We start from the raw sequence: 11653 nt of genomic DNA, 5'->3' as shown, positions 1-11653 counted from the left end.
CTCTTGACTGTGTGGTGGAGCCAGGGAGGGGGTGTTGGCGCCTGGGTTCTTGAATCCTCAGAGGTGGCTGGTGTGAGTAATGAGAGAGCTGCAGGCTGGGCACCAGGCACCGGTCCCGGTGGGCAGAGAGGTGCATCTATCTGGGTCTGTCCCTGGCACTGAGCCAGGCCTGAGTCACGCTGCTCTCTCCCTTCCTCCTCTCGGCTCTTCTCAGCTCTTCTCCACTCATCTCTGCACTGCAGCCAAGGGAGGCCCGCCCTGGTGCCGGCTGCTGCTTGTGGCCTTGGGCAAGCGTGGGTAGAGGGGCTAGGGGCCGCCTGTTGTGCCCCCACCCTCCCAGGGCCTCCCTCCCCCTCCACTGAGTCCTGCTTGGGTTAATTATAACTCTGACCTAAGTGCCCTGTGACGCCACGCCCAGCTGCCCTGCCGGGAGACCCAGCAACCAGGTAGGGGAGAGGCGTAGAGGGAAGACCCGGACTTCCTGTGCACTAGGGTGTCAGCCGGTGGGTGGGGAGGGGGATTCCGGGGTAGGAGCCACTGACCCCTGTCCTGCAGGTATATGTCTCTGTTGGCCTCATAAGGTCCTCAGGTGTCTGGGTGACGAGGGACAGGGCGGGGAAGGCCAGCTGGAGCAAATAAGGTGCTTGAGACAAAGTGGAAGAAGGGGCCAAAGCAGGTGCACATGGAGACAAACAGAGCCAGGCCTGCCCTGGAATCGCGGCTGCTTCCTCCCCCAGTGAAAGCCTTCTGTTCCCCAGGTCCATGCCTCAGCTATGCTCCTCCTGGAGGAGTCCCTATCCCACCTGGGCCCCTCAGTGCTGCTGCTGCTGCAGCTGCTGTTGCCTCCTGCATCTGCCTTCTTCCCCAACATCTGGAGCCTCCTGGCTGCCCCTGGCTCCATCACCCACCAGGACCTGACTGAGGAGGCAGCTCTCAATGTTACCCTGCAGCTCTTCCTGGAGCAGCCACCCCCAGGGCGGCCTCCTCTTCATCTTGAGGACTTCTTGGTGAGTGTCCCTGGGTCCTGTCACACTGCAACCTGATTCCCCGATTCCCTGGGACCTCTCCTCCTTGAGGGCCTTGCTTGCCAAGAGAAGGGACACTCCCCTGCCCTCTCCCACCTCCCCTCCTGTGCCCCCTGCAGCAACAATACCCAGGAGTCCTGGTCCTAAAATCAGGAGTCCCCCCTCCTTAGAAAGGTCCAGGATTGCCCCTCCCTTGTAGGGGCCAGCACCTTCAATCCCTTCCACACCCAGCCTTGAGCTCCAGTTGCTGAGGAAATGTGGGCAGTGGTCCAATCCAAGGAGCTTCCCTGGACCCCTGTTTCCTACCACTTGCACAGGGCCGCACCCTCCTTGCTGATGACCTCTTTGCCGCCTATTTTGGACCCGGGTTTCCTTCCCGGCGGTTCCGAGCAGCCTTAGGGGAGGTATCTCGTGCCAATGCAGCCCAGGACTTCCTGCCGACTTCCAAGAATGACCCTGACCTGCACTTTGATGCTGAGCGGCTGGGCCAAGGGCACACACGCCTGGTGGGGGCTCTACGGGAGACCCTGGTGGCTGCCAGAGCCCTTGACCACACCCTGGCCCGCCAGCGCCTCGGGGCTGCACTTCATGCCTTGCAGGTGAGAATAGAGTTGGCTAATTAATGGTCAGGGGGGTCTTCACTTCCAGGCTTCCTTTCCCAGGTGGTGCCTTCTTAATCATGCCTCCTCCTTCTCTTGAAGGGATGGGGGCACTGCTTGCCAATGCCCTGAGGCTATTCCTTAGCTCCCTCACTCCAAACTGGCAGTGCTTCCTACGGGAACAGCCAGGAGGCCGTAGCAGCTGGAGAGAAGTGAGGGTGAGAGAGGAAGGCGCTGAGTCAGAGAGGTGGGCCTGGTCAGCCACTGAAAGGCCTTTGGTGGGACTCTGAGTAAGACAGGAAGAAACACTAGGAGACTCCCACTTTGGTAAAGCTCTGCCCTGGGCAATGGGGAGAGAGCAGTGGAGAGGACTGACAATAGTAGGAATGGGAGGAGCTTTCTAGGTGGGGAACTCATAGGAGTGGCGAGTTAGGGCTGGTGTTTATGAGAACAGTCAGACTAGTGCCTTGTTCCCCTTCTCCTCCTATCCCCCGGGACCAGGATTTCTATAGTCACAGCAACTGGGTGGAACTGGGGAAGCAGCAGCCACACCCTCACCTCCTCTGGCCAAGGCGGGAGCTCGGGAGCCTGGCACAAGGTATGGCCATGACCCCAGTGGTTGGGGGAGCCCACAGAGCCACCTCCTCTCAGCCCATCCAACCACCATGTCACATCCTGAGGTCATATAGAATGTGACATCGCTTCATCTCTGAAATGACCTGTGAGGTCACCCAGTCCAACTAAAAGCCAGCTCAGTTAGGTGGCTTCCCCAAGGTCCCACAGGGGAGGACAGAGCCAGGACCAAGTCTGCAGACCTCAGTCAAGTGCTCTGTCTTTCATATGGCTTCCTTTGCCCACTGGATCACACAGGGCTTTCTCTCACAGCCCCCTCGTCCTTCCAACTGAACTATGACCCAGAAGCTGCCTCCTGTCCATTACAAGTTCACTTCCTGTCCACAGCTCACAGAGGGCACAATCCCCATAGGATTGGTCCCCACACTTCTGGGTTTTCTAGCACAGTCCCAGTCTCAATTAGTCAGTGTCATTGCCAGCCCATGGACTCCAGGTTTTAGTTCAGAAAACCTAAAGGGTACCTATGGGTTCTCACCTTGTTCTAGTTGAGAGGAAAAGCTGAAGATGTTTGGGTGGACAAGGAAAATGGTTGGGGGCAGCAGAATCTTGGGTTCTGGACCCCTGCCTTCTCTTCCTAGTGGGCGATCCTACCTGCTCTGACTGCGAGGAGTTGAGCTGCCCCGAGAATTTGCTGGGCTTCACACTCCTCACCTCTGGCTACTTTGGAACTCACCCCCCTAAACCTCCAGGTACCAGACAGGAAAGCCGCCGGAAGTAAGGGGAGAAAGTCACTTCCTTTCCCTTGGCTCTCTTGCTAGGGATCTCGGTCCTCTAGGCCCTTGTGCCATTTCCTATGGCATCACTTCCTGGAAGGAGAGGATGTTGGGAATGGGGTGGGTGGATGGAGGCCCACTGAAGCGGTGATTGTTGGAGTGGGGGAGCAGCTTCTTACTCAGCGGATGACTTCTCAATTGCCCAAGGGCAGCTTTTGGGCACCGACTGGAAGGATCAGGGGCTCCACCAAGTGCTTTGGTGACTGACCCCTCCAGATTTATTCCAGATTTTCTCCCCACAAAATATCATCATTTCCTGCTGATCCTTTGCTGAGGAGTGAGAGGGTCAGGCCAGGTCAGAAAGGGTCTCCTTTTCTTAGGAGGTAGCAGGTTTTTTTACCTCCACCCTCCAGATCCCTTTCCCCAACCCAGGGAAATGTAGCCATGGGGGCCATTTTGATCGGAGCAGCTCCCAGCCACCACGGGGAGGCATCAACAAGGATAGCACATCCCCAGGCTTTTCCCCGCACCACATGCTGCACCTCCAGGCTGCAAAACTGGCCCTTCTGGCCTCTATCCAGGCCTTCAGCCTCCTGCGAAGCCGCCTGGGAGACAGCGGTTTCTCCAGGTGAGTGGCCTCCTGGAGGTGGGCTCCCTAATGGCTGAGGACTCCTGGTGATGCTGAGAAACCTGGGGCTGGGGACAAATATGCAGATCCTTCACTGTGTCTCTGGCCTGCTCCCCAGGCTGCTGGACATCTCTCCAGCCTCCAGCCTGAGCTTTGTCCTGGACACCACGGGCAGTATGGGTGAGGAGATCAACGCTGCCAAAATCCAGGCTCGCCACATTGTGGAGCAGCGGCGGGGCAGCCCCATGGAGCCTGTCCACTATGTCCTGGTGCCTTTCCATGACCCAGGTAAACATAGTTTGGCTGGGATAGTGGAGGGAAGGAAAGTCCAGGACAAGGGGTAAATGCCGCTGGTGGGGAAGTGGGCCTCATGGCTCCACTTTCTTAGCAAAATGGTGGCACTTCCTGAGTGAGCCTTTATGGTACCTGTGTGCATATACAGAACAATAGACCCCTTCTTCCACTGTTTCCAAAATAACAACAGTTTCCGTATGAGCTTAATCATGATCTGTGCTCAGGCAGGTGGCCTCTGCTTTCTTAGGCTTCCAGGCTAATGAGTCATTTTCACTTCTCTCCATTTCCTGTAGCTAGAGGTTGAGATGAAGGTGGGGGTTGGGATCCAGGCCTCTGTGAAGTGTCTGAGGCACCTAGTTACACAGTATTTCTTTGCCCCCTGAATTGGAAGTCAGATGATCTGGGCTGGGTTAACTAGTCTTACTTAGGCCGGTCATTCAAGCTCTCTTTGCCTCAACTCCATCATCCACAAAATAGGTCAGTACTTGTCTTATCCTGCCTATCTCCCAGGGTTGAAATGATGATCAAATAAAATGCCTATAGGACTGAGAATTCCCTAAGGGCAGGGTTGAAGTGTGATTTGTCTGAATAAATCTCATAGTAGCTGGCATTTAATAGGGGCTTATTACATATTTGATGAAGGTATGAATAAATGAATAATTAAGAATTTAGCCCTTATGTGCAAAACACTATTCTAAGGTTTACAAAATCAACTTATTTAGTCCTCCCAATAACCCTCTGAGGTAAGTACCGTTATTTCTCTGGCTTTTCTGGTGAGGAAAAAGGCCCCAGTTGTTTTGGGTTTTGTTTTGGCACCTGAGCTAACATCTGTTGCCAATCTTGTTTTTTTTTTCTTCTTCTTCTTCTCCCCAAACCGCCCCACCCAGTACATAGCTGTATATTCTAGTTCTAGCTCCTTCTGGTTGTGCTATGTGGGATGCTGCCTCAGCCTGGCCTGATGAGCAGTGCCATGTCTGTGCCCAGGATCCCAACTGGCAAAACCCTGGGCCACTGAAGCGGAGCACGCGAACTTAACCACTTGGCCACGGGGCCGACCCCCCAGTTGTTTTTTATACTTACACATGTACCCAATATAAAGGCCCACTCAGGACCACAGGAGTGCTGCCATTTTGTTAGGGAATTGAGGTCCACTTTCCAACTAGAGGTACCTACCCCCTGCCTGCCCCTGCCCTGCTCTGCCCATATAAATATAAGGGAATACTGTCATCTTAATACTTGTCCACCCCAGGAGCACAGCAGGCCTCTTGACTGGGGAGGTGGTGCTAGGTTGGAATGAGGGGAGCCCTCTCCTCACTTACCTCAACCTCCTTTCTCCCTCCCTAGGGTTTGGCCCCGTCTTTACAACCAGTGACCCTGACAGCTTCTGGCAACAACTCAATGAGATCCAAGCCTTGGGGGGTGGAGATGAGCCTGAGATGTGCCTGTCAGCTCTGGAGGTCTGCCCTCCCCTACTCCTTTCCCTTCTTCTCCCTGTTTTTCCAAGCCCCACTACTAAAGGGAGCTAGAGCCTTCCTGGGACCCTACCCCCGACCCTGCCTTCAAAGCCTAGTCCCACTAGGTTCACCCACGCTTGCCCAACTCATTCCCTTACTGTCGCAATATTTAACATCAGCCCTTTCCCTCCCTGCCAGCTGGCCCTGCTGCACACACCTCCACTCTCAGACATCTTTGTCTTCACTGATGCCTCCCCGAAGGATGCCTTTCTCACCAACCGAGTGGAATCCCTGACTCAGGAGCGGCGCTGCAGAGTGAGCATAGCTGGTGGGAGACGCAGTGTTAGCCTCTCAGGGATGCAGAAAACCCTATGACAATAATCTCCTAACAAAGATCACACCACACTATGGTGGTTGAACCAGCCTTGGCATGGCGTGGGAGAAGCAGACAATGAGTACAACATTTCCTGATCCCTTTAACAATACTAAAGAGTGGGAGGCCCTACCCTTAATGATGCTGAATTCGTATTTGAACCTGCCCCCAATAAACCATTTGAAGAACTGGAGATATCATTGCCAACAATCCACTATATGGATGACATATAGTGACAGTTACAAGGGAATGGTGACTACTAACTGAAGACCAGGGGCTTGTGTCATTGGGAGGCCCTCAGTAGCAGCCAGAGGGTAGACAGAGAGCTTACCACTAATCATCAGCTCTATAGGAAGCTTGAGCACAAGGGAGCCTTGTTTATGATGGTAGATGCACTTGGACCCCTCAAGTACTGGCCTCTCTTCCGGGCACAGGTTACATTCCTGGTGACAGAAGACCCATCGAGGGTTCAGCACCGAGCTCGGCGTGAGGTCTTGTCCCCGCTGCGTTTTGAGCCATATGAAGCAGTGGCCCTGGCCTCAGGAGGAGAGGTGATCTTTACCAAAGACCAGCACATTAGGGATGTGGCAGCCATTGTTGGGGACAGCATGGCTGACCTGGTGAGTAAGTGTGGGGGCCAGAGGGACCAGGGCTCTCACCTCAGAACTGAGAGGATGGGTGACGCTGCATTTCTCTTTCTCAAGGAGAAAGGGAACAGCTCCTATTGATGTGTTACTATTCCAGACAGAAGGGTGGGAAAGGAATTTTCTCTCCCTCTGAGATCCACGGCTACCCACCTTCCACACTGCTCCTCCCATATTAGTACCACCCCTCCCCCCTAATGTTGACCTCCAGTATTCTGTCCTGGGCTACCACAGGAAGTCCTGCCATCTTTTAAGGGGAGACAAGAAGTGATTGCCTTATCCTTAATCCCTTGCCTCCAAATTTGTCGTTGACCATAACTTCATCCCTGGTCCTCACTCTCTCACTGGAATCCTTTCTCCATGTGTGGAGACTTAGTTTCTTTCTGTCTCCGTCTTTCTCCTGTCTTTGTTCTCACCTCGTTCCATGTCTTATCTTCTCCTCTATTTTTTGGTCTTATTCCTCCCTCAAGGTGACACTTCCCCTGGAACCTCCTGTCGTGGTGCCTGGGAAGCCACTTGTGTTCATTGTGGATGGGCTGCTCCAGAGGCTCACAGTGCGAATCCACGGGGAGGTCAGCAGTTTCTGCATCAGGAACCCTGCAGGTACTTCCATGTGTGTCCCTCAAGGCAGAGGGAAGAATGGAGACTGGGGACTGGAGAATGAGGGGTAATATACTAAGGGGAAGGCGTTCTCATGTGACAATCTCTTGCCTCCCACTCCCACCCAGGAGTCTGCCAGGGCCAGGAGGAAGGCGAAGGGCCTCTGGGTCACACTCGCCGCTTTGGGCAGTTCTGGATGGTGACCATGAATGACCCCCTACAGAAAGGGACCTGGGAGATCCAGGTCACAGCCAAGGGCACTCCAAGGGTGAGAGTGCAAGGTAAGGAGGGAGATATTTCTGGGAAAGGATGGGAGACTGTGGAGCTGAGAGAGCAATTATCAGTTACATTCATCTCAGGAAGGTTTCTGACTGCCTTTGACCTCCTCAGCCCAGACCTCCCTGGACTTCCTCTTCTACTTTGGGATCCCTGTGGGGGAAGGACCCCACCCTGGCCTCTACCCCCTGACTCAGCCAGTTGCAGGTACATCTATTCCCCACCCCTGTCTTGTTCATTAATTTTATATATATATAAAATTCTACATATATTTAACTTTTTATGGAGTTATGACTTACATTAAACTTAAGTGTACAGCCGGATGGATTTCATATAATACACCCATGTAACCATCATTCAGTTCAAGATTTAGAACATTTCCAGGATCCCAGAACTCCCTTCTGACTCTCCCCATCAATATCGCTCAGAGGTAACCCCTTTTCTCCATCCGTACTCCTCAGAGGTAACCCCTATCCCAAAAGCTGTTCATTCTTTTCTCTCGGTCTCTGAATCTCACGCAGATTCTCCCCTCCTCTCTCCTGTCCCAGGTCTCCAGACCCAGCTGCTGGTAGAAGTGACAGGGCTAGGCTCCAGAGGCGAATCTGGAGATCCTTTGCCGCATTTCTCCCACGTCGTCCTTCGAGGAGTCCCCAAGGGTGCCGAGCTGGGCCGGGTGCCTTTGGAGCCCATGGGACCCTGGGAGCGAGGTCTCCTGGCTGCCTCGCTATCGCCCACACTCCTGTCCACCGCGGGACCATTTTCCCTGGAGCTGATTGGCCAGGACGGAGGGGGACAGGGCCTGCACCGGGCGGCCCCCCAGCCCTGCTCTGTGGTCCCTGTCCTTCTGGAGGTGAGAGGCAAGGGGAAGGTGCGGCTGGGGCTGGAGAGAAAAGGAGCGGCTCCTCTCCTGACCCGCCCTCCTCCGCAGCTCAGTGGCCCCCCGGGTTTCCTGGCCCCAGGCACCAAGGCCCCGCTCGGCCTCCACATCGCCAGCTTCTCGGGCCCTCAGGATCTCGATCTCAGGGCATCTGTCAACCCCAGCTTCGCTCTCACCTCCAACCTTTCCAGGTGCAGCCCCTGAACCCTCTTGTTCCCTTCTACCCCGACCTTTCGGTTCCGGGGGGGTGGGATCTGGTACACGCCCTTTAAGCCTCGCCTCTGGCCCCTTCCGATTGGCCTTCCGATTCTCTCCTCCCCGCCCAACCTGCACTTGGCTCCGCCCCTTGGCTCTCGGCCCAGGCCGGGGCTTCAGCCTGAGGTCTGTTATCCCCTCTCCAGGGTTCTCCTAGAACACAATGAGTCCGCCTGGGGGCGCCTGTGGCTGGAGGTCCCAGACTCAGCCGCCCCGGACTCCGTGGTGGTGGTGACTGTGACTGCGATGGGTCGAGAAGCCAGCTCAGTGCCCCCGACCCACGCCTTCCTCCGGCTCCTGGTGCTGGCCCCTGCCCCTCAGGTGAGGCAACCCCACTTTCCATCGCAGGGTACGCAGGGCAAGGGGAGGGCGGTGTAGGCTTAATTTGGGTGCAGGCACCCTGACAATCTTCTTCTCCCCAGGACCAGCTCGCTGCCCCTGCCCACTCGTCTGGCCCCGTCCTCACCACGGCCAGCCCTGGCTTTCGTCCCTCCACTTTGGTGACTCGGGGCATAGCTGGAGGAGGGCTGGCGGGCAACACCTGGTGGGGCACAGTTGGAGGGGTACTGCTCCTGCTAGGTCTGGCTTCCTGGTGACACAACAGCCCCTAGGGGGATGGGCCTCCAGCACTATTTTCAATCTTGCCGTGTTGGTGAGAAGGTAACATGGGCCTCCAGACCCTATCTCTCTCAGCTGGGATGGAGGCTTTCCTTCTAATGCACTTGTCCCTTTTCTTTCTTAGGGAGATTGGGATAGAGGGCAATGGATTTTCCCAGAATGCACTTTCCCTAATCCTTGTGAGAATCAAACCAAAGACTCATTTTTGGAGAAAGTTGCTATTTCTCTGTAGCATCTTGATTCTACTACTTATTCATGCTCTCCCAAGCTCAGGGAGAGGGGAAGATAAATAGGGCAGAGACTAAGGTTGGGAGTGGGGTAGGAGGGTACCAGGAAGTGTTATGTATAGAACTATTTTTATTTGAAATTCTGGAGAAGCTTCTATTTTATTTTTATATTTAAATTTGAAGGACTGTTTCAATAAACATGTCTTCTCCCCAGAAGGATTTCAAAGAAAGATCATTTATGCACATCACATAGGGGAGAGTGAGGGCTTAAGACACAAAGAAGATGAAATGGAAGTTTTCAGGAGCAGAGAAGAAACTTTACGCCAACATGTTTGGACTTCATTTGACCCTCCATGTGGAGCCATTTAGCTGTTGAGTTAAGAAGCAGAATAAGAAGGCTGGGGGTTCTGACTCAGCCTCTTCTGTCACCAACTGAGGGGAAGGAGAGGAGGCCTTAGACCCTGGTAGGGCCCCTCTGCCACTTGGGGCAGCTCGGCTGAGCCATCTCCCCCTTTGGCTGAATGACTCCTTTCTGCTGCCTTGACAACTCCTGGAGAAGAGGAGAGAAATAATCTGGGCATCTGTGCTCCTCCCTCCCCCATGGGGCCAGGGCTCTGCCCTCCCCTCACTCCCCTACAGTTTACCTGTTGATGCCACACGTTCTGCTTCCTTGGCCTTCCCTTCCAGTCCTTGGTGGCGCAGGAATTAGCCTTGTTCAAGGGATGTGGGGAGAACTGGGGGGAAATTCACTGTTTTCTGTTAAACCAGTGCTGACCCCAAGTCCCTTCTCTACCCCTACTTCCCAAAAGTCTAAACTAAAAACAATAAACTCACCTTCCCCTGAATCAGATTCTGCAAACAGATGTTCACCTTTTGAATCTGGGCTAACTGGGGGACACCAGGCTCTGAGTGTAAATCTGTCAGAAAATTCTAAAGAAGGAGTTGGAGGCTGACAACATGGTGAAAACTTAAGGTTCATCTGCCACTCCTCTATCACCACCTCTCCTCCACCTGGATCCCTTCATCCCAATACCCCTCCAGGCAGGGGGAAAAATCCAATACTCCGTCTCTTTAATAGTCCAGTTCCTCCATCCCCCTCAAATAGCAGAGTTCCCCCTTTTCCTATTCTTTATGGATCCTCCCTGTCCATCCCTGACCCAGTGGAATAATCCAGGCCACTCCCCCATCTCAATGCAGTAATCCAAATTGTGTCCCTCTGAATGGAATGCAGGCCAGCCTCCTCCAATCCCAACAATGAACACCAACCTAACACTTGGTGGCATCCTGTCATTACAATGCTGCTTCGAATTCATGATCCCTGCCCATTAACTCTCTCCTTTCCAGGCTGGTCTCAGGCTGTGTCCACATGTTCCCAGCTCCCCTCACCCCCACACACCATGGGGCAGCCCCGTACCTCACCAAGGGCCCCCAGATGCAGCTGCTGTTGCTGTGCCTCCCTCAGACGGCCCTCAAACCAGGCCTGGCCATGCTCCAACAGCTCTAGCCCCTGCCACAGGGCATCCTGCTCCCTCTCCAGAGCCTGCATCCTCTGCAGCTAGAAAAGGCAAGAAGCCAAGGCTGACTGACTCCACAGCAGGGTTCTGGGCCATGGCCCTTTCTCTCAACCCCTGGTTGAGTTCACTGTCTGGTCACTGAATGTGAGCCCAGACTGGTCCCTGAGGACCTGGAGGGCAAGGGGAAGAAGGGGGGATACTTATGAGTCCTCAAAATTGAGTACAAATGTGGGGGGCAGATCTAGGGAGAGGGACTTCCCCTTGGACCTCTTGTTGTACTAATACTCACCCAGAGGAAGAAGCTCCGAGCCCCTGGGTCTTGGCGGCTTGTCCCCAGCGGCAGCAGCAGAATTGTGTAGGGAGCCTGCACCAGGGGCAGCCCACCAGCACCCGGGCTCCCCATGGCTGTGAGGTGGGAAGGGTGGAGCCACGCCCACTGGTGCACTGGGCTGGTCCCTCCCCTTCCCCAGTGTATTATACCCGTCCCACCTGGTCTTTCAGCCTGTCAGAGCCCTCCTTGCTGTGTCTGAGGCTGGGGTGTTCCTACTTAAGGGGAAAGACCAGACCATCTCCCTTGGGCTCCTGTGTCTTCCCTCTCATCTGTTTTTGTAGGGTCTGTTGAAGTAGCTGGGTGTCATGAAGTCCCCATGGGTAGAATCGGAGGGTCTCCCTACAGCAATGTCACTGTATTTTTTTTTTTTTTAAGGAAGATCAGCCCTGAGCTAACATCTGCCGCCAATCCTCCTCTTTTTGCTGAGGAAGACTGGCCCTGAGCTAACATCCATGCCCATCTTACTCTACTTTATATGTGGGACACCTGCCACAGCATGGCTTGCCAAGCGGTGCCATGTCCGCACCCGGGATCCAAACCGGCGAACCCTGGGCGCCGAAGCGGAACATGCGCACTTAACTACTTCGCCACT

General features: G+C 54.5%; 2 protein-coding genes across 6 annotated transcripts; one reads left to right on the top strand and one right to left on the bottom strand.

Annotated features, from left to right (window-relative positions):
- Positions 1-43: 43 nt before the first annotated feature.
- VWA7 (von Willebrand factor A domain containing 7) lies at positions 44-9432 on the top strand. Of its 3 annotated transcripts, none has more exons than XR_011429974.1 (17): positions 44-446; positions 759-1007; positions 1343-1624; positions 2126-2222; positions 2836-2946; positions 3403-3598; positions 3717-3886; positions 5237-5349; positions 5545-5661; positions 6154-6339; positions 6834-6966; positions 7092-7244; positions 7354-7446; positions 7788-8089; positions 8173-8307; positions 8518-8692; positions 8794-9432. XR_011429974.1 is itself a non-coding variant. In XM_001491697.5 (17 exons), the coding sequence occupies exons 2-17, from the start codon at positions 774-776 to the stop codon at positions 8965-8967; spliced, it is 2676 nt and encodes an 891-aa protein (XP_001491747.2). In that variant the 5' UTR covers positions 44-446; positions 759-773; the 3' UTR covers positions 8968-9432. The 3 variants fall into 3 exon arrangements, 2 of the variants coding, with proteins under 2 accessions (XP_001491747.2, XP_005603806.2); XM_001491697.5 differs by having other exon boundaries at positions 8168-8307; XM_005603749.4 differs by having other exon boundaries at positions 438-555; positions 8168-8307.
- Positions 9329-11626, bottom strand: SAPCD1 (suppressor APC domain containing 1). 3 transcript variants are annotated; one of them, XM_001491643.5, is made up of 5 exons: positions 11020-11626; positions 10631-10771; positions 10051-10146; positions 9861-9950; positions 9329-9766 (listed from the first exon to the last, which is right to left on the bottom strand). In XM_001491643.5, the coding sequence occupies exons 1-5, from the start codon at positions 11131-11133 to the stop codon at positions 9671-9673; spliced, it is 537 nt and encodes a 178-aa protein (XP_001491693.1). In that variant the 5' UTR covers positions 11134-11626; the 3' UTR covers positions 9329-9670. The 3 variants fall into 3 exon arrangements, with proteins under 3 accessions (XP_001491693.1, XP_014589798.2, XP_023480403.1); XM_014734312.3 differs by having other exon boundaries at positions 9329-9950; positions 11020-11267; XM_023624635.2 differs by lacking the exon at positions 10051-10146 and having other exon boundaries at positions 11020-11267.
- Between the last annotated feature and the right edge of the window lie 27 nt (positions 11627-11653).

This window comes from Equus caballus, chromosome 20, assembly GCF_041296265.1.
Source record: "Equus caballus isolate H_3958 breed thoroughbred chromosome 20, TB-T2T, whole genome shotgun sequence".
NCBI lineage: Eukaryota > Metazoa > Chordata > Mammalia > Perissodactyla > Equidae > Equus > Equus caballus.
This window is presented reverse-complemented; position numbering and strand designations above follow the sequence as displayed.

What these genes read in the sequence shown, in the direction of transcription:
- VWA7 (XM_001491697.5), top strand. Translation starts at nt 774, where the DNA reads ATGCTCCTCCTGGAGGAGTCCCTATCCCACCTGGGCCCCTCAGTGCTG. An exon ending in TTCATCTTGAGGACTTCTTG is followed by an intron (nt 1,008 to 1,342) that starts GTGAGTGTCCCT and finishes CCACTTGCACAG; the next exon opens with GGCCGCACCCTCCTTGCTGA. An exon ending in GGTGCCTTTCCATGACCCAG is followed by an intron (nt 3,887 to 5,236) that starts GTAAACATAGTT and finishes CTCCCTCCCTAG; the next exon opens with GGTTTGGCCCCGTCTTTACA.
- SAPCD1 (XM_014734312.3), bottom strand. Translation starts at nt 11,133, where the DNA reads ATGGGGAGCCCGGGTGCTGGTGGGCTGCCCCTGGTGCAGGCTCCCTAC. An exon ending in CTCGGAGCTTCTTCCTCTGG is followed by an intron (nt 10,772 to 11,019) that starts GTGAGTATTAGT and finishes TGCCTTTTCTAG; the next exon opens with CTGCAGAGGATGCAGGCTCT. An exon ending in AGAATCTGATTCAGGGGAAG is followed by an intron (nt 9,951 to 10,050) that starts GTGAGTTTATTG and finishes ATTTCCCCCCAG; the next exon opens with TTCTCCCCACATCCCTTGAA.